At 36.6% G+C, this 21,875-nt stretch overlaps 1 protein-coding gene across 1 annotated transcript in view; it reads left to right on the forward strand.

Annotated features, from left to right (window-relative positions):
* Positions 1 to 21,875, forward strand: part of RALYL (RALY RNA binding protein like) — an 850,423-nt gene that overhangs the window by 658,292 nt on the left and 170,256 nt on the right. The window contains exon 4 of the mRNA XM_065895776.1: positions 20,501 to 20,533. Within this exon, the coding sequence (XP_065751848.1) occupies positions 20,501 to 20,533 (33 nt within the window). The remainder of the gene's footprint in view (positions 1 to 20,500; positions 20,534 to 21,875) is intronic.

The following is a 21,875-nucleotide window of genomic DNA, read 5'->3' on the forward strand; positions in this document are numbered from 1 at the left end:
GGGATATCCTTCCAAATTGAAGTATTGAAATGTATTTAATGTATGTTTATTCTTTGTTGGAATCAAAGGACAAGGAGCTTGTTCTGAGTTAAGAACATTACATTGCAAATGAAACTGAGTTGCTGTATAGTTTGCACTTTAGTATTTGTTTGAAATATCTTCTCTCCAGCAAAATCTCCACTTATGTTTCAGAATTACTCAGTCTGAAAACATATTAGTGGTCATTACAAGGTGCACTGAATTAGAAGTTTGGAAACCTGCAACCACGTCCTGTGTCTGTTACTACCTGCCCATGCCACATATGTAATTATAAGCAATCTAACCTCTTTTAAGCCCAGTTTTCTCAGAATAACATGAAGGAATCATTAAATCATTTCTTAATTTATTCTCATTTCTAACATTCTGGGATCCTGCTATTTACTTTCTAATCCAGAGAGTAAAGTAAGGCGTAGGTGTTTCATTATCAAGTTTATGTCTTTATTCCTTCAACTGCTATCCAGTATCTTAAAATATTCATATCTTTTGACTAAGTAATTCCATTTCTGGATGTATGTCTAAGTAAATAGTCCCAAATATTTAAAAATGTAAAAAAAAAGAAATTATTCCCAGATGTTCTTTACAGTTTTATTTATAATATTGAGTAATCTGATTCGATCAAAATATTATGCAGTAATTGATATGACACACCCAGTAGATGGAGTGTTCACAAGGTATTCAAGTTACAAGAGAAAAGATTTAAAATATGAGTAGAAAAAAAAAAGCAAAATTATATATGCAGCATATATAATAGCATCTAATTACATAAACAGTATGTATTATAGAAACAGAAAAACAAAACTATGTACAAATGAAACAAATATGTGCAGAGAAAAAAATAGAGGTCAATATATTAGTTGTAATTGTCTTTGGACAGTGAGGATATGGATAATATTTTTATTACAACTTTAGTACCTAATGCAAATTTTCTTTAATGAGAATCTTATAACCCAAAAGAGAGAGAGACAGATTTTAAAAGCAAATTTTACCAGTGGTAGATGATAAACACAAAAGCACTCACACAGGCAAGAATGAGGAATTTTGTGTTCAATGTTGTATAAAATCAGTTAAACAGATACAGCCTTTCATCTTTAGAACTAGACTCTTAGTCATCATGGTTATTAAAATGTTAATTTTCTAAAAGGGCAACTTCATTAACATTTGTCTTACAGTTCAGCTCAGGCCAACAGCCCTACATGGAGAAGTGGTCCCTGCCAGGGTTAACTGCAGGATTAGGAGTGAACAGTGCAGAGAGGAGTGGAAGGAGCAGGGTGCAGGGGGAGAGCAGCTGAAGTCATCTGATCTTCAAAAACAAAAAAGTCAAAATTTATGAGCCCTTAAAGTGGTGCAATAAAATAACTAATCATGAATGCCTGGGGATGGCAGTTCTTCTGACTACAGATTAGTGAGCCAGTAGTAAGACAATGGTGCTTGCCTGACAATAACTGTCCCCTTGTAGTTAAAGCTGTATTTCAGCCACTTTGCTGCTGCTGCTGCTGCTTTAAAAGGGCATAGTGTAGTGAGCTACAAATAGTAACATAATAGTTTTGAATAAAGCACAGGTTATAGCCTCAGTGTGCAGTGTGTAGTACATGACAGAAAGAGAAGGCAGAGGTTTTGTGTTCCTGACTCTTAACAGAGAGAATCTATCACTGCAGGACAGCTAGTCATAATGAGTCTGGGTACAGTAAATGTATCAGGATGTACTTTTAAGAAAATGATACACAAACCAATAACTAAGTTTGAAAAGGAAGCAGAGGATGACCCACAAAATACAGATAATCACATGTGAAATAGCATTTTGAGTTGGATTGCCTAGCAACTGTTACAGGCACCTTAAGTGCTCTTCTTACTAAAACTATCCACAACATCAGGGTGAAGGCATTATTATGATGTTGTGACAATTCTAGAAGAACTTAAGCAGAACGGTAACTTCTAATTGCTTGATTTGCTGAAGACTTTATTTTTCTCATTTTTTTTACTCTTTATTACCTACACTCAATGTAGCACATCCCATGTTTAGAGGGTTAAGAAAAGAAACATTATATGATTAATATTTGAAAATACAAACTAAATTGAGTGTAAAACAATTGAAACATGTGGTATAAAAAAAACACATAAAGATACTGTGAAAGAAATAAGTAATACCAGACATCCATTTTAACTGAAAAATCAAACATATTATTTTTAATATAATGCTGAAGAAATAAAAAACAAGAAAAAATAGCTTTGTGTGTAGATGAGAATACTGTGGGCAGGCAGTTATCAGACAGATATTGTATACTCAGCCTGGCCAGAGAGAGTTGTCATCCAGTGGGCAAGTTATGATTATTGGGCATAGACCCAGATCAAGAACAAAGCTCCAGTCCTGGGATATTGACTGAAAAAGTCTGAGAAGGCAACTGCACAACCCAGTCAGCTGGTCTCCATGATGGATCTTGAGATAGCATCACTAGAATTTATTAGGAGCCAAGAGAGAAACCAAATGTTAGCCACAACTCAAAATGATAGAGACAGAGAGAGAGAGAGAGAGAGAGAGAGAGAGAGAGAGAGAGAGGGAGAGAGTCAGAGAGAGATGAAAGACAAAATAAGAATTTCACATGGGGTCAGCCCTAAGAGTTTATGGTAGAATGATGGAGACTTGGAGAAGAATTTCTGATCCCAGCAATTTTGAATGGACCACACAATCTCAAAGCCTCGAAGAATGACTTATCTCTAAACCTCTATAAACAGAGCTGATTCAGGGATTGACCAAATTCAGCCTATATTAGAGACACTTAGTGGGTTTAATGGAGGAGAAGAAAACAAAGATTCAATGATACAATCATTCACCAAGTAATTAACAAAACACCTACTGGAGTTTGTTCTGGGAACTGAGAATATATCAGCTAACCAAATGTGTAAGAATCCCTGACCTGGTCTTCAAGTGTGAGGTAAATGATAATAAACAAAAATAAACAATGGGATTAACCAAAAGTTAGAAGGTAGGTGTTAAAGAAAATGTAAAGCAAGGAAAGAGGTATAAAAGAGTGGGAAGGGGATAAGTGTTGCAATTTACAATAGGGTGGTCCATGAAAACCTAGCTGAGAAGGTAACATTTGAGCAAAGATTTGAAGGAGGTGATAAGCAGATAAGGTTTTACCCGGGAGAAAAGTGTCCTATGAAGAGCAACTAGCAGCATGAAGGCCCTAAAGCAAAAACATACCCATGTGGTTAAGAAAAAGGAAGGAGGCCGATTTTCCCCAAGCAAATGGTAGAGATTTAATGGGGGGCACCAAGTCATGTAAAGCCTTGTAGACAATTGCAGTTCTTTGGCTCTTACTCTGAGTGAAAACGAGGGTCTTTGGAAGGTTTTAAGCAAAGGAGTACCATGACAGGACTTAAATTTTAAAGGGTCACTTTAGCTTTATGTTGAGAACAGGTTATAAAAGAACGAGGGAGGAACTTGGGAAAACAGGCAGGAGATTTTGGTGACTCAGATGAAGTGGTAGTATCTGAGATGAAAACAATGGTTATGTTATGGATATATTTTGAAAGCAGAGCCAACAGACTTACTGACAGATTGAATGTGGACTGTAAGAGAAAGTACAGAGTCAAGGATATTATTTTCCACTGCTACGTAAAATTTACTGGCTTAAAAAGTGTATTATTTGTCATATCCAGCAATCTGAGCTGGGCTCAGTTTAGTGGTTCTGTGTGGGGTCCAAGATGGCTTCTACACTTACATATCCGGTACATCAGCTGGGGATGGCTAGAACAGCTGTGGTGGCCAAGCATCTTTCTCCACATGGTTTTGCTCTGCAGTAAGCTTAGAATTTATCACAGCACAGTGGGCTCAGATTAGTCAGAATTTCACATAGTGACTTAGCTCAAGAAGGAAGAAGATGCTGCCTATCCTTGTAAAATCTGGGTTGGAAATTTTACAATGTCACATCTGTCACATATTCTGTTCATCAAAGCAAGTCACAAGGCCAGTCCATATGTAAGATGAGGAGCATAGACTTCACCTCTTGATGGGTGGAGAGAAGGAACTGATGATGGCCAGACTGTCTACCATAGATGTCTCCAAGGATTTTGTACTGAGCATCTGGACATATGAAGTTGCAGCTGAGTGAGCCAAGGAACACTCACAGCAGAGGTTACAGGAGGCCAAGGTCGGTGGTAGAGATTAGAAGTGTAGCTTTTGTACTTACTAAGGTTGAGATATCTGTTAGGCATCCAAGTGAAGATGTCAAGTAGGCAGATGAATACCCAATCGGGAGTTCAGTGGGAGGTCTGGACAGGGTGTCCACATCTGTGAGTCATCAGTATGTAGATGGTACTCAAAGCCATGAGACTGGATGAGAGCAAGCACCAAAGGAATAATTAAATATAGAAAAGAGAAGAATTCCAAGAAGTGGGCTCTGGAACACACTAATATTTGAAGTCAGGGACTAGCAAAGGAGACTCAAAAGAAACAACTACTAAGATAGTTACACTAAGTTGTATGAAACCCAGAGGAGAAAATATTTTCGGGAAGAAAAAATCAACTGGGTCAGTCCTTCAAAGGTCATTTTAAACTAATAATTCACCAGTGGACTCAGCATTGTGGAAACCATTGCACTCTTTACCAAAACTGTATCCATCAGGTTTGGGGTCATGGCTAGATCCTGCACAGTTAACTTAGGGAACAGCCTAGGAGAATCTGGGACCTGGAATTATAAAACCATGCTCTTGTAAGACAGCCATAGCTGTAGAGTTAGAGGGACACTATCATGAATCCCTGCCCTAAAACAGCCTAGCCAGTCAGGTGGAACTTTCAATACAATCCAAGGGACGTAATGTTGAGTAGCCCAGGCAAACAATTTGCATCACACAATTTTGTCAGCATGTGACCGTGGAGGTCATTAAATTCTGACATTAAGAGGCAGAATTTTTTCTAAACCAGAAGGATGGAGAGCTGTGTCTGTGAGGGCCCGAGGTTACCAAGACAGGAACTCAGGCAGGAGATTATCTGCCAGACAAGTTTGTCACTGGGAAGAGCAGAAACACAGTTAAGCAACACATGCAAACATGAGTTATTGTTTCCAAGCCTGTATCAGACATTAACTACAAGTTAGGCTAAATGAACTTCAAGTGTTTGACTAAGACAGGGCAGAGGAGAGGGGTGAGGTTGCACCTGGGACCAAAATGGGTGTGAGAATGTGAGGCACAGGTGAGCAGTGTGGACTGGAGGGAGGCGGGATGGTGGGCAGGAGAGGCAGGTGAGGACAAAAGTCGACTGCTCATCTCAACCTACTGGGGTGGCCCCACAAATACATGTGTTATGTCATTTAGCACCATTCACACTCTGAACAACTTATTGTGATGGCAATAAAAAGACCTCCCAGAAATGTATTGGCTCTGATAGCTTCATTTAAAATGGAGGAAAAAAGATAAATGACATTAGAATTCTGCAAAGAGCAGGGCTGAGGATTGAGATGGGAAGCTGGATAACTCTGTGACTGATTACTGGCCTCCCTCGTCTGTGCTCTTGGCAGATGTACAGTTTCTCTGTAAGATTTAACAGCTATTAGCAAGTGACTAAAGAAGACAATTGAAAGAGACAGCTGAGCAGCCACTTGCTAGTTTTTCTTAAATTTACGTCCCTTCACTACATAGGGTTGGAACTGAGATGGACAAATCTTCCAACGTGAAAATAATTGAGTTTGAAAGTATCTCTTTTCAGAAAATCATTTTTCTTATTTTAATAGAAACATCCAGAGTTGTGTTCATTCCCTTGCAATGTAAGTTATGATGAGGTTGACTGTGGAATCATAACAGAGCAGGGCTGAGACACTCTACTCTGCCTTGGCCAAAAAGCTACTATCCCTACCCCTAGCTCCACTCCCAGCTGGAGAAAGAGTTTCAAGGCCCCCAGGGGAATCTGACAATGGTTAATGATCTTTCTTACCAGGAGATTCCCCTTTATTCTTCACCTCCATTCCTCTTGCCACGGCTCAAGCCTCCCGGTGAAGTTATGAAAGAACATTACGCCTCTCCAAGGGAGATGAGCCCTGCAGCCTCAATTTCCAAGGTGGCAAAAGTCATAACTGTGAATGTCAAAACTGCTACTGAGATTCTTGGTTGATACCACAGCCATCCATTAACTTGTTCCTAGAGTCAGGAGCGCAGATGGTGGTAACTTTAAATAGAATGTACCAGAGGGCCTGATGAGAGCCATAAGCAGAGATTTCAATTGGACATGAAAGCCCTTGAAAAAGGTATCACAGGAAATAAAGGGAAAAGTTTTTTTTTTTTTTTTTTTTTACTCCAGAGAAATGGAATCCATTGTAGAAAATTCCACCACAGGAGCTGGCTCTCTACAGCTTTGAGGTGAATTTGACCTCCTCTAATGACCAAAAAATAACATATAGGAAAATGGTAAAGATACACTATCATATGAAGAACTGAAAGTCTTAATCAGACTGCCTGATTTATCATCCTGCTCTATGACTTTCTAGGTTAATAGATCTTGGGTAAATTACTCGATCCCTCTCTGACTCTGTTTCCTATGTATAAAATACATATGATAACGGTATCAACTTCACAGGGAGGTTGTGAGGACTAAATGTATCAAAAGGCTTAAGTAGTATGTCAGATTCAGAATATTGGCTATTATTATATATGTCACATTAGGTATACATTATTATTTGTACACATTGGTATATGTCTAGAAATCTAGGATTCACTGCAGACTTTATACCTCTTTATTCCTTTTGTAAGTTTGGGCAAATTTCTGTGCCTTCTATTAGCACAAAGTTGGTAACTACATATTTGGAGACCATTCTTCTCCTTTCACTTCCTATTTCTATCACAGACATAGGTTAATTACAGCACTGTTACACCCTGAGACCTAAATAGGTTTTATAATTCTTGTCAACATGTTGTTCCCAGCAGCCACCATCAATTATTACACATTGACATGAAAATTAAAGCTTATTTGACCTCTCAGATTAAGGAAATGATAGTTCCCATTCTTAGCCACCCCAGAGTATCCCATTGCGGTCCCATCCCAGAACTCTGCTTTGTCACAAATTTCTGTGTGGTTGACAGGACACAGCAAAAGGCTACACAAGGGATAATCCTTGAGCATCTATTCTAACATTACACCATTGTAAGTAGCCACCCCTGGAAAAGCACCATGGTTGGCACGAGAACGCTCTGAGTGCTGATTAAGATCAGTGGACAACAGCGTCTTGAACTCTTGTTCCACCAAAGACACTGACTGATGATGTGAACTCAGACTTCTTTGGGTTGGTGGAGATGAGGAGGTTGGTGCCTGCGCAGCCCAGTTCTCCTTCCCAAGCGGGCACCAAGGAGGTTGTCCTTCCTAACAAGCCTCTTGTATTGCTCCCTACAGCAAGGGTTCCTAGGCATCTGGGCCCTGGTCAGTCGGCACAGAAGACTGCACTGCCTTTGCTTTTATTTTTTCTTGTTAGTTGAGGAGAGAAGAGCCAAAATAATAAGTACCATAGACAGATTCCAACATTCACTGAATATCAAAGAACTCACCTATGAATATCCGGTTCCTGTTACATAAAGAAGACTCTTATGTGTTTGTTTTGTTTTGTTTCATTTTTTACCTTTTGGTAATAAATGAATTTTTAAGAATACTGACAGAATTGTTTTATTTTTTAATGTTCAGTAAAGGACAGCATCTAAGAATCACCTTACAAGTACTTATCTTTGATCAAAATCATAAGTTTTGTTCATATTTAAACACTTACTTTGAAAACAAAGCCTTTTTAAATTAGAGGACCTTGGAATGATGAAAATGTCCTGTGGATGTGTTTAGATTATAAATGGTTAATGATGAAATTGAGGTTAAATTTTAAATATCAAAATAAGATTCCTATAATCCTTAAGAAGGTTATTAAGCTATTCGTAAAATAGCATATCAAGTTACTCCATAAATAAAGAGCAATTGGTTAGCAAGTGTTAACTCACAATGACCTGGACCACACCCTGCCCTGTGTGGGGCCAGATAGACCAGAGGCCCAGCCAGTGTGTAGCATTTATTTTGTTCTTTCCCATTTCTTAGAGGATAGAGCAGAGGTTAAGAGTATAGACTTTGGAGTCAGGTCTGTGATTGAATTCAGACTCCATAACTTTGCTGTATGACTTTGAGCAAATTACTTTGTGTTTCTGAACTTATTTTTTCATCTTCTATTGTCAAAATTACATGTATACAGGGCCTGACATAGTTTCTAGAACATAGTAAGCTATGGCTATGGTGATCATCATTAGACTCTCCCAGGGTTCCTGGAGAGAGTGATGGGACAGATAGGAATCAGCCACACTGTTCTTTACATAAAATGCCTGCAATCATGTTTGTCTTTAAAATATTATTTGAAATGCAGATGAAGATCAATTCTTTTTGAGAAAAAAATAGTATGTAATGATAAAAGGTTTTCCATCCCTTTAATGGGTTAATTCATTCATTCATGGGTTGAGAAACTGTATTTCAAACATCACTAGATTTCAAACTAGACTCTGATGTATATCTAAGAATGTAATCCTCCTCCATTTCTCCTCCTTTCTAGTTTAGGTTAAGCACACATGAGCTACTTCCATAGAGAAATCTTTTCTTTTTTATTTACTCCTATCCTACAGAACAGATTAAAGGCTGGTGACAGATCCAGGCACAGATTTGCTCACTCAGCCCACACTGGTGGACATCAGCTATGTTCTGGGTGCCAAGCCAGTTACAGATTAGTACCAATGGCTAAACAGTTCTCCTGCCCCTTTCTGAGCTTTGCATCTATGCCTGGAATCCTGTTAGTGACCCCAGATATTCTCTCTGAAACCATTTTCTTCCCATTCTACACACTCTTTCAGGGGCCCTCATTCTCTCCTATGATGTCACATACTAACTATGGGTTGATGACATGACTCCTAAATCTGTATTTCCCCAGATGTCCTCTCTGAGTTCCAGGCCTACATTTCCACCTCTGCCTCCAGCATATCTTCCGCAACATATCCCAACATGACTCATTAATATATAACTGCTAAACAACTTATTCCCCAGCCTGGACTCCCTGTGTCTGATGTATTTAGTTATTTATCTAATTCTCTCCACACCCCTAAGAGCTAGGTCTATTATTACCTCCATTTTGTAGATGAGATCATGTAAGTAAGTGAGTTCCTTACTTTTCCAAGGCTGTGCAGCCAGAAGGTGGTAGTGTCAGGATCAGAATCTGGCAGTCTGATTCTGGAAACTGTATTCTCAGCCCTTTGGTACATCCATCTTAAATGTAGGTCACATGTGGGTTATCATTGCTAAAGAGAATAGATCAGATGGTAGTGTTGCTGCTCCATAATTTTAACTACAAAATCCTATAAATATAGTAGGGGATCATAGTTATGTCACTTTGGATTCATAAAAAAACACTAGTTTTGCAAAAACAAGGTACTTGAAGTCATTTCTGCCAAAACCCAGTATATGCCAAGGCACAGGGATGTGAGGAAGCAGGATGTCACTTGACAGTGAGTAGTTGGCTCAGCTTGGTTGGAGCATAGAATCTGTAGGCTGAAGTGGTAGCAGACAAAAGACTGGTAAGGTACCCTAGAACCAGATACTGAATGAACTTTTAGTTATATTAAAGGGTTTATTCTGTAGGCAAATAATGGAAGTAGGGGTGGGAGAGCAAGGCAGGGAAAGTTCATCTGACAAAATCATTACCAAGAGCCTCTTATGAAGTAGACATGATTCTAAGTATATGAATTACAGTGAGTTCTTACCTTCAAGGAGCATACAGTCTTAATGGGGAGCCCGGGAAATATGCTTCCAATTTTTAATACATCATGATTGAGTGTTACAGGGGCCTATTATAGGGACAGTTATGAAGCACTCCTAACCAACCTATGGTGCCTTATAAGGGAATATTTCCTAGAAGCACTCAGATATTTGTAATGAAGGGAATTACATGATCACATTTTTATTGTAGAAAGATAGTTATGCTAGTAGATATGGTTATTCCAAAGAAATACTGAAGAAGGAAGGTCACAGAGGATATTATTCTAATATCCCACATAAAAGTTGATGACCTCTTGAACTGTGATAATAATAGGGATGGAAGAACAGAATAAAGAGGACTTTTGGCAATAGAAACAACAGAACTAGGAGAATCTACTGAAAGTGAGTGTTGCTAGAAAGGAGTTAATGGGAAAGATTCTAATCTTTCTAGTTTCATTATTTGGATGGCTGATTATGCCATTCAGTTAGGGATAAAGAGGAGCCGAATGAGAGAAGAAGATGATTAATTTCATTTGGGGCATGTTAAGTTAAAGGCATCTATAATTGGAGTTGTATGGTGAGTGGATATAGCCATGCATAAACAAATTGTGCGATGCTGCAGACTTAAGTTTGTGAATATCCATCATTTGAAGACATTTGAAATCAAATACGATTTCTCAGTAGAACACAGAATGTATAAAGAGAGGAAATGCCATAAGGCACAGGCAAACAAAATAAAACAAACAAAATAAATAAACAGATGTGAGGCAGCACACCATGCAAGACATGACCACAAGAACTTTGGAGCCAGATTGCCTAAATTCAGATCCTACTTCAACCATTCTTCAGCTGTGTAACCTTGTGCAAAATAGCATTTTTGGGTATCAGTTTCCTCCTCTGCAAAATGAGATCTACCTCAGAGGTATCATGATATTTAAATAAGTCGATGTTTATAAAGCATTTTGAGTAATGTCTGGCCCTTAGTAAATTTGGTTTAGTTTTTTGTTCTTGTTAAATACAAAGTATAATAAGTCTTTTAGCCGCAAATATTGATCTTCATTTCTCATTTTATTTTATTTCTCTACTGTGTCTTATCTTTCTAAAGGCTGTGATTTGTTTACCTTATTCTACTCTTAATTCTAGTGGGTCCTAAACGAGGAGTTATTAAATTCACTACCTATTTCATGTTAAAAGAAAATCCCAGGAAAGATAAAATCAATCATTTTCTTCGCAGAACAATTAACTTATAAAAAAACTCAGAGAAGTTCTCTCTGGGCATATCACAATGTAATCACCTGTTTCTAAGGATCAAACTGATAAACAATTTTCTCCAAAAGGATGTTTCTCCTACTAGTTTTCTTCTTTTACATTTTTTTCACTTTTCATAATGAAAATTACAAAAATGAGCTTTTTGTATATTCAAGCAGTTTCAGACCTTAGAGTTAACTACCTTTCTTTGGCATAGTCGTGGCCATAAAGGTCCCCTCTGTGGGGACCAAGACTTCCTGCTCCATGTCACCACTGAAAATGCTTGTCTTCATGACTTACAGTGACTAGTTCACAATAACCTTGCCTTTCTGCTCAATTCATAGAGCATCAGCAGATATCTTCCTCCTGGGCCCATTGGAAAGCTTAACAAAGAACTGTCATGAGCTTCTTATCCAAGCAGAGAGGCAAGTTTAACATTCTTACCAATCTTAATAAACTCTAAGTTAACTTTTTAGCAAGGACTATTGTCTTGAGACTATAGCATAGTGATGGAGATAATAAGTAATAGAAGTTTAGAGACAGGATTGTCCCTATAAGATGAAGGTGTCAGGAATGGCTTTTTAAGTTAGATAAACTCAAAAGATAAAAAGAGTTTGATAGGGAAAAGAAGGAATAACACAATATTCTAGTATAGAAACAAAATTTAAAGATGCCAAACCGAAGATAAACCAGATTTGTTTGGGCTATATATAGACAAATTTCCTGGAATAAAGTAGTTAGTAATAGAAGTGATAAAGAATAACGTGGAAAGTTGGTGTGAGGCATGTTTGTGAAGAGCTTTCAAATGACAGCTGAAAAGTTTGCGCATCATTCTGTAGTTATTGAAATCATCAAGAAGGGTGGTGACATGAAAACGCATTTAGGGGAATTAATCTGTCAGTAGAGTCAGAGACTGAATTGGTGGTATAGAGAAGGAATTCAAAGTATTCTGAACTTTGAAGTCTGGGAGAATATCTTGATAGGTAGCAAAATAAAGAGTGCCACTTTTGAGAAATTGTTTCCAATTCCTTCCCACAATATAATCATATTTCAAGTGATGGAACACTTTTTTTTCTGTAAAGATCATATAGTAAATATTTTAAGTTTGTGGACATTCAGTCCCTTTTACAATGACTCAACTTACTACTGTAGCACAAAAGCAGTCTTAAACAATATATAAATGAGTGAGCATGACTGTGTCCCAGTGAACTTTATTTATGGACACTGAAATTTGAATTGCATATAATTTTCATGACTCACAAAATATTCTTCTTTTGATATTTTCCAAACATTAAAAAATGTAAAAAACGCTCTTAGCTTCAGGTTGTGTAAAATCAGATGGTGAGCAGGATTTGGCCTATAGACTGGAGTTTGCAAACCCCTGGTTTATAGAACATCAGTCAGAACTCTATCCAACATCATTTTAAAAACTTTGGATTCTCTACTGAGATCTTATATTGAGCACTTGGAAAGAGATGGTTGAAATAGCGAGTCAAGTGGTAAAAGTCAAAGGAGACAATTAAGTAGATAGTAAGACTAACCCTATAAATCACTGGGGTTGGTGGGGCAACATATGTACCTATATGCTCCAATCCAACAGCTACTTACTTCAGAAAAAAAGGGAAAATCAATCAATAAATATTACTTCAAACACATTCTGAACTCAGCATTCTAGTAATTGCACAGGGAAAGACCAGTGGTGGGTCTTGCCTCTATTCATGTTGATTATGAAGCCTGTAAGTAAAGCAGCACAAATGCAGTTTCTAAACAAGTATTGTGGGTGGCAGCAGGGAAGGAAGCTTAGTGTGAGTCCAGTGTATCAAGTTGGAGCAACTCTGAACAAAGAAATTACATTTGGAAAGACCAGTTAGGCTGGGATAGGTGATAAGAACTAGCCTGGGAACTGAGTGAAGAGAGCGATAAGAGAAACATAAAGGAAAAATTTACCAGACATTGCTAATTAAGATGTGCAGAATGAAAGGGGAGTCATACATTAAATGTTTTAAAATTTGTTTACTATATTATTCAATGCCACTAAGAAGCATGCAGAAGTGAGAGGCAAGGGGGCTAGTGTAGGCTGTGGGAAATGGAGAACTAGGCAACTGGAGGCTAGCACCTGACACAAGCAAATAACACACGTGCACTGAAGTCTGACTGATGTTAGGCTGAATTATTGGCAAACACGGGGAGAAGGTATTCTATTCATACACTCATGTTAGCTATTTCTCTAGTGTTATTAGATGGAAAAATAAGGGAGAAGTGCTATCATCATCATGTTGATGTTCCAAATAAGTTAACCATCTTCTGAATCATGTTATACAGAATCCCCCTCATTTCTTCAAGGTGATTTCTTTTCATCATTTGGCACTAGTCGTGTCTTATAAAACAAGCATATCCAAACATATTTCACTATTTATCTTCAGTATTTTTCTCTTAGATCTGTTTACCTATCCATATCATAAATGTATGGGAAAAACAAGCACCCAATATGGCCAATAATTTACATGGAGGCGGGAATAATATTGGAATTCAGGAGAAGAAAAGGTTACATAAATATATGCCTCCAACTCTTAACACCAACTATTGGTTTTCTCTGCTTCTTCCTTATATGCTGCTATTTAGAGAGTTTGCTAGGGCAGCTGCTCCCTAAAAGAGTCTCTCCCTGCTATAATTGTTCACCCAAAGAAGCAGGACATTGGACAAAGAACCATATCAGCTCAGCCTGTAAGTGGACCAAGGCATATTTCTAATAAGCCATTTTTTATTTTTGAATTTTATTTTATTCATTTTTTTAAGCAGCAGGCTATCAGTCACCCATTTTATACACATCAATGTATACATGTCAACCCCAATCTCTCAGTTCATCACACCACCACCCCCACACCCCGCCATTTTCCCCCCTTGGTGTCCATATGTTTGTTCTTTACATCTGTATCTAAATTTCTGCCCTGCAAACCACTTCATCTATACCATTTTTCTAGGTTCCACATATATGTATTAATATACGATATTTGTTTTCCTCTTTCTGACTTACTTCACTCTGTATGACAGTCTCTACATTCATCCATGTCTCTACAAATGACCAAATTTTGTTCCTTTTATGGCTGAGTAATATTCCATTGTATATATGTACCACATTTTTAAAAACATCTTTATTGGAGTATAATTGCTTTACAATTGTGTGTTAGTTTCTGCTTTATAACAAAGTGAATCAGTTATACATATACATATATCCCCATATCTCCTCCTTCTTGCATCTCCGTCCCTCCCACTCTACCTATCCCACCCCTCTAGGTGGTCACAAATCACCGAGCTGATCTCCCTGTGCTAGGTGGCTTCTTCCCACTAGCTATCTATTTTACGTTTGGTAGTTTATATATGTCCATGCCACTCTGTCACTTTGTCCCAGCTTACCCTTCCCCCTCCCCATATCCTCAAGTCCATTCTCTAGTAAGTCTGTGTCTTTATTCCCATCTTGCCCCTAGGTTTTTCTGATCATCTTTTTTCTTTTTTTTTTTTAGATTCCATATATATGTGTTAGCATACGGTATTTGTTTTTCTCTTTCTGACTTACTTCACTCTGTATGACAGACTCTAGGTCCAGCCACCTCACTACAAATAACTCAGTTTCGTTCCTTTTTATGGTTGAGTAATATACCATTGTATATATGTACCACATCTTCTTTACCCATATGTCTGTCGATAGGCATATAGGTTGGTTCCATGACCTGGCTATTGTAAATAGTGCTGCAATGAGTATTGGGGTGTACGTGTCTTTTTGAATTATGGTTTTCTCTAGGTAAATGCCCAGAAGTTGGATTGCTGGGTCATATGGTAATTCTATTTTTAGTTTTTTAAGCAACCTCCATACTGTTCTCCATAGTGGCTGTATCAATTTGCGTTCACATCAACAGTGCAAGAGGGTTCCCTTTCTCCATACCCTCTCCAACATTTGTTGTTTGTAGATATTCTGATGATGGCCATTCTAACTGGTATGAAGTGATACCTCACTGTAGTTTTGTTTTTCATTTCTCTAATAATTAGTGATGTTGAGCAGCTTTTCATGTGCTTCTTGGCCATCTGTATGTCTTCTTTGGAGAAATGTCTATTTAGGTCTTCTGCCCATTTTTGGATTGGATTGTTTGTTTTTTTAATATTGAGCTGCATGAGCTCTTTATATATTTTGGACATTAATCCTTTGCCTGTTGATTTGTTTGCAAATATTTTCTCCCATTTTGAGGGTTGTCCTTTTGTCTTGTTTGCAGTTTCCTTTGTTTGCAAGAGCTTTTAAGTTTCATTAGGTCTCATTTGTTTATTTTTGTTTTTATTTCCATTTCTCTAGGAAGTGGTCAAAAAGGATCTTGCTGTGAATTATGTCAAAGAGTATTCTGCTCATGTTTTCCTCTATGAATTTTATAGTGTCTGGCCTTACATTTAGGTCTTTAATCCATTTTGAGTTTACTTTTGTGTATGGTGTTAGGGAGTGATTTAGTTTCATTCTTTTACATATAACTGTCCACTTTCCCCAGCACCACTTATTGAAGAGACTGTCTTTTCTCCATGGTATATCCTTGCCTCCTTTATCATAGATTAGTTGACAATAGGTGTGTGGGTTTATCTCTCTGCTTTCTATCCTGTTCTGTTGAACTATGTTTCTGTTTTTGTGTCAGTACCGTCCGTACTGTCTTTATCACTGTAGCTTTGTAGTATAGTCTGAAGTCAGGGAGCCCAATTCCTCCAATTGCGTCTTTTTCACTCAAGACTGTTTTAGCTATTCAAGGTCTTTTGTGTCTCCATACCATTTTTAAGATTTTTGTTATAGTTGTGTGAAAAATACCATTGGTAATTTGATAGGGATTGCATTGAATCTGTAGTTTGCATTGGGTAGTATAGTCATTTTTACAATATTGCTTCTTTCAATCCAAGAATATGGTGTATCTCTCCATCGGTTGGTATCATCTTTAATTTCTTTCAACAGTGTCTTATAGTTTTCTGCCTACAGGTCTTTTGTCTCCCTATGTAGGTTTCTTCCTAGGTATTTTATTCTTTTTGTTGCAATGGTAAATTGGAGTGTTTCCTTAATTTCTCTTTCAGATTTTTCATCATTAGCATATAGGAATGCAAGAGATTTCTGTGCATTAATTTTGTATACTGCAACTTTACCAAATTTATTGATTAGATCTAGTAGTTTCCTGGTGGCATCTTTAGGATTCTCTATGTATAATATCATGTCATCTGCAAACAGTGATGGTTTTACTTCTTCTTTTCCAATTTGGGTTCCTTTTATTTCTTTTTGTTCTCTGATTGCCAGGGCTAGGACTTCCAAAACTAAGTTGAATAATAGTGGTGAGAGTGGACATTCTTGTCTTGTTACTGATCCTAGTGGAAATGCTTTCAATTTTTCACCATTGAGAATGATGCTTGCTGTGGGTTTGTCATATTTGGCCTTTATTATGTTGAGGTAGGTTCCCACTATGTCCACTTTCTGTAGAGCTTTTATCATAAATGAGTTTTGAAATTTGTTAAAAGATTTCTCTGCATCTATTGAGTTTATCATATTGTTTTTATACTGCAATTTGTTAATATGGTGTATTACATTGATTAATTTGTGTATTTTGAAGAATCCTTCCATGCCTGGGATAAATCCCACTTGATCATGGCGTATGATCCTTTTATTGTGCTGTTGGATTCTGTTTACTAGTATTTTGTTGAGGATTTTTGATTCTATATTCATCAGTGATATTGGTCTCTACTTTTCTTTTTTTTAGTATCTTTGTCTGTGATGGTGGCCTCATAGAATGAGTTTGGAAGTGTTCCTTCCTCTGTAGTTTTTTGGAAGAGTTTGAGAAGGATGGGTGTTAACTCTTCTCTAAATGTTTGATAGAATTCACCCGTGAAATCATCTGGTCCTGAACTTTTGTTTTTTGGAAGATTTTTAATCACAGTTTCAATTTCATTACTTGTGATTGGTCTGTTCATATTTTCTATTTCCTCCTGGTTCAGTCTACGCAGGTTATACCTTTCTAAGAATTTGTCCATTTCTTCCAGGTTGTCCATTTTATTGACATAGTGTTTATTGTAGTAGTCTCTTAGGATGCTTTGTATTTCTGCAGTGTCTGTTGTAACTTCTTCTTTCTCATTTCTAAGTTTATTGATTTGAGTCCTCTCCATCTTTTTCTTGATGTGTCTGTCTAATGTTTTTTCAATTTTGTTTATCTTCTCAAAGAACCAACTTTTAGTTTTATTGATCTTTGCTATTGCTTTCTTTGTTTCTATTTCATTTATTTCTACTCTGATCGTTATGATTTCTTTCCTTCTGCTAACTTTGGGTTTTGTTTGTTCTTCTTTCTCTAGTTCCTTTAGGTGTAAGGTTAGTTTGTTTATTTAAGATTTTTCTTGTTTCTTGAGGTAGGACTGTTTTGGTATAAACTTCCCATTTAGAACTGCTTTTGCTGCATCCCAAAGGTTTTGGATCGTCGTGTTTTCATTGTCATTTGTGTTTAGGTATTTTTTGATTTCCTCTTTGATTTCTTCAGTGATCTCTTGGTTATTTAGTAACCTATTGTTTAGTCTCCATGTGTTTGTGTTTTTTACTTTTTTTCACTGTAATTGATTTCTAATCTCATAGTGTTGTGGTCAGAAAAGATGCTTGATATGATTTCAATTTTCTTAAATTTACAGAGGTTTGATTTGTGACCCAAGATGTGATCTATACTGGAGAATGATCCATACACACTTGAGAAGAATGTGTAATCTGCTGTTTTTGAATGAAATGTCCTATAAATATCAATTAAATCTATCTGGTCTATTGTGTCATTTAAAGCTTGTGTTTCCTTACTTTCTGTTTGGCTGATCTGTCCTTTGGTGTAAGTGAGTTGTTAAAGTTCCCCAGTATTATTGTGTTACTGTCTATTTCCTCTTTGATAGTTGTTATCAGTTGCCTTATGTATTGAGGTGCTCTTATGTTGGGTGCATATATATTTATAAATGTTATATGTTCTTGGATTGATCCCTTGATCATTATGCAGTGACCTTCCTTGTCTCTTGTAACATTATTTTAAAGTCTATTTTATCTGACATGAGTATTACTACTCCAGCTTTCCTTTGATTTCCATTTGCATGGAATATCTTTTTCCATCCCTCACTTTCAGTCTGAACATGTCCCTAGGTTTGAAGTGGATCTCTTGTATACAACATATATATGGGTCTTGTTTTTGTATCCATTCAGCAAGCTTGTGTCTTTTGGTTGCAGCATTTAATCCATTCACATTTAAGGTAATTATCAATATGTATGTTCCTATTACCATTTTCTTAATTGTTATGGGTTTGTTTTTGTAGGTCCTTTTCTTCTCTTGTGTTTCCCACTTAGAGAAGTTCCTTTAGCATTTGTTGTAGAGCTGGTTTGGTGCTGCTGAATTCTCCCAGCTTTCACTTGTCTGTAAAGCTTTTGATTTCTCCATTGAATCTGAATGAGATCCTTGCCGTGTAATCTTGGTTGTAAGTTCTTCCCTTTCATCACTTTAAGTATATCATGCCACTCCCTTCTGGCTTGTAGAGTTTTTGCTGAGAAATCATCTGTTAACCTTATGGGAGTTCCCCTTTATGTTATTTTACATTTTCCTCTTGCTGCTTTCAGTAATTTTTCTTTGTCTTTAGATTTGCCAATTTGATTACTATGTGTCTCGGCATGTTTCTCCTTGGGTTTATTCTGTATGGGACTCTCTGGGCTTCCTGGACTTGGGTGGTTATATCCTGTCCCATGTCAGGGAAGTTTTCAACTATAATCTCTTCAAATATTTTCTCGGGTGCTTTCTCTCTCTCTTCTCCTTCTAGGACCCTTATAATGCAAATGTTATTGCATTTAATGTTGTCCCAGAGGTCTCTTAGGCTGTCTTCATTTCTTTTCATTCTTTTTTCTTTATTCTGTTCCACAGCAGTGAATTCCACCATTCTGTCTTCCAGGTCACTTATCTGTTCTTCTGCTTCAGTTATTCTGCTATTGATTCCTTCTAGTGTAATTTTCATTTCAGTTATTGTGTTGTTAATCTCTGTTGTTTGTTCTTTAATTCTTCTAGATCTTTGTTAAACATTTCTTGCATCTTCTCAATCTTTGCCTCCATTCTTTTGCCGAGGTCCTGTATCATCTTCACTATCATTATTCTGAATTCTTTTTCTGGACGGTTGCCTATCTCCACTTCATTTAGTTGTTTTTCTGGGGTTTTATCTTGTTCCTTCATGTGGTACACAGCCCTCTGCTTTTTCATTTTGTTTATTTTTCTGTGAATGTGTTTTTTGTTCTACAGGCTGCAGGGTTGTAGTTCTTCTTGCTTCTGCCCTCTGGTTGATGAGGTTATCCTAAGCCATATTTTATATATACAGTATGAAATAAGACCAAAAAAAAGGGGGTCATTGTCTTCATTGTTTAGACTCATATAAAAGTAAAGTCTTTTGACTTAATTCTAAGGTAGTCTCATCAGTTTTCCATGTCAAAGCATAATCAGCTGGTGCTCGGTAAATGTTTTTTGCAGAATTAAATTTTTTGCAATTTTCCTATAACTATTCATATATTAATAAAATAGTAAAAACAAGAATGCTTCTTAAAAATTTTAAACACTAAGGTTTAGATTAAAATGTCCTCAGTATTTGCCTACATTTAACCCAGTGTCATAAGTTTAAAAACTTACACCTACCAACTGGTGTCCTTAATTATTAATTAGGAAATGTTTAGCAGTGAATCATTTCCTGATTTATTTACTTTTTGCAAAGATATAGTTCGTTTATGAAATCAGAAAATTAGCTGGAAGCAATCTTAGCCTATTTTATAGTGGAGAAAGTAAGACCCAGATGGTTTATAGCGGCTTGCTCAAGATGTCACAACTAGCCAGAGGCTTCAGGATTACAATTTTCCTTTAATATGTTAAGAGGTACAAAGAATACCTGGTTCTTTGGAGACATAGAGGAGGCAGGAGAACCCTAATCTGTCACCTGGCTTCCCCTGTCCTAAGTTGTTTTGCTGCCAATAAATGACCGTGAATGGTATGCTGCTTCTCTCTTCATTACAAAATATTTACTGGAAACAAGTTATTCAGTCAATATTTAACCAAATATATTATAAATTGTTTCACTACTCAACTATAAACAGATGTATTAAAAATTCTACAAATTGCTGTAAAAAAGAAAATAAGTAAATGTAGAGAGACTAACAATATTGTTATCTTAATTAAATGCTACGTTTCCATTCCATGTCTCTCTCATTTTATTTAGCCTCTGCATTAATCCAGCCAGAATTTGAATTAGTTCAGATTAAGTCTTAATATATTATTTGTAGTTTTTACTAGTTCTAAATTGTGCATTTTCATCCAGACAGGTATAATAATTCTGTCAGATTCACATAAAAGCAATTTTAAGTGTACAGCAAATTGTTATATTAAAATAAATTTTTCGTATCTTTTTTCATAGACTTGAGTCAAAGGAGCCTTTCTTGTCTGTTGGGTGAGTATATGTCTAAATTTTTAAAATCTCAATTCTCTAATTGATTTTTAATTCAATTTAACAAGGTCTTCTGAGACAGTATTTTCAGTCCTTTTAAGCCCATATTCAAAGTCATAACCTACCATTGATTCATCATTTCCTCAGCAATAGGGCTATCTACATTTAAAAGACAACTAAAATGCTCTCTGGGCTGTTGTCTAATCTCAGAAATTTAACTAATGAATGTATATGAAATCCTGTATCCTATGTAAATCTAAAAATGTACACAGTGATTATCTCATCAAGTAAAAGTGTGCTCTGATTGGTTTTAAAAATTCCTCTGAACCATAACTTCAGTATTCCTAGTTTGTCTACTCCTTTTTGTACTGTTTCCTTTCAATCTACTCTATTCAGTATTTCTTCCCCCCTTTTCTCTAAATCTGTGTCCAAAAACTTTTTATTTTTCCCTTTTCTCTCATTTCACTTTTTTTTCTCTGCTGCTCCCACTGACTGCTTCTCTGAACACAAAGCTGAAAAACCCTGAAGCATATTAAATAAGACTAATGCTTGCCCTCTCTGATAGTATCATTCTGAGTCACAGTACATGTTCTAATAAAAATATACTGTTGACAAGAATATGCACATACTATTTTTAGCCATTTAGCTAATTAAGACTCAGCAAAGATGTTTTTACTGATATATTACATAATCCTTTGACTAACATATTAAAATGTTTTATTAAGGGACTTCTGCCTCATTATGGTTGATGTTATAAAGTATCAAAAAGCATTGTAAGATGTGACATCTAGTTTAGAAGAAATCATGCTGTATTTGATAAGAAAAACACCCCCCACACACACACATAGGCAGTCATGACCAGAAACATAGGATGGGGTTAGATTTTTAAATGATGACATCCGTTTTCTTTTATTAATTTGCTTGCAGCCAGTGAATATTTCTGTCACTCATTGAACAAAATGGTTCCCTCTGCCCTTCTACTCCTCATAAAAGCTTTTCAGAATGCCATTTGAATTACAGGAATCAAAATAATTGTTAGGGGTTCTGGGAGAGAAAAACAGTAAATGCATTTATTGGAGAACTTCATGAAAAATGAAAGGTCAAGTTGATCTGGTCCAAAAAATTCATTAGCACATACTTCTTTCTTTCATTGATCATCAGATCCTATTTTTAAAACTTTTAAGCCTGAAGTAATATTTTGTTTTGAGTGCCTATGTGCCCTGCCCTCAAGTCCGAAGGCTGGAATAGCTTCTCTTTATGCCTCAGTGCAGTTGTTCTGCAGCATTTCCTGTTCTCTCCACTACTCTGAGGTGGAATCCACTTTTTATTGCAAACCTCTATTTTA

This window comes from Phocoena phocoena, chromosome 17, assembly GCF_963924675.1.
Source record: "Phocoena phocoena chromosome 17, mPhoPho1.1, whole genome shotgun sequence".
Classification (NCBI taxonomy): Eukaryota; Metazoa; Chordata; class Mammalia; order Artiodactyla; family Phocoenidae; genus Phocoena; species Phocoena phocoena.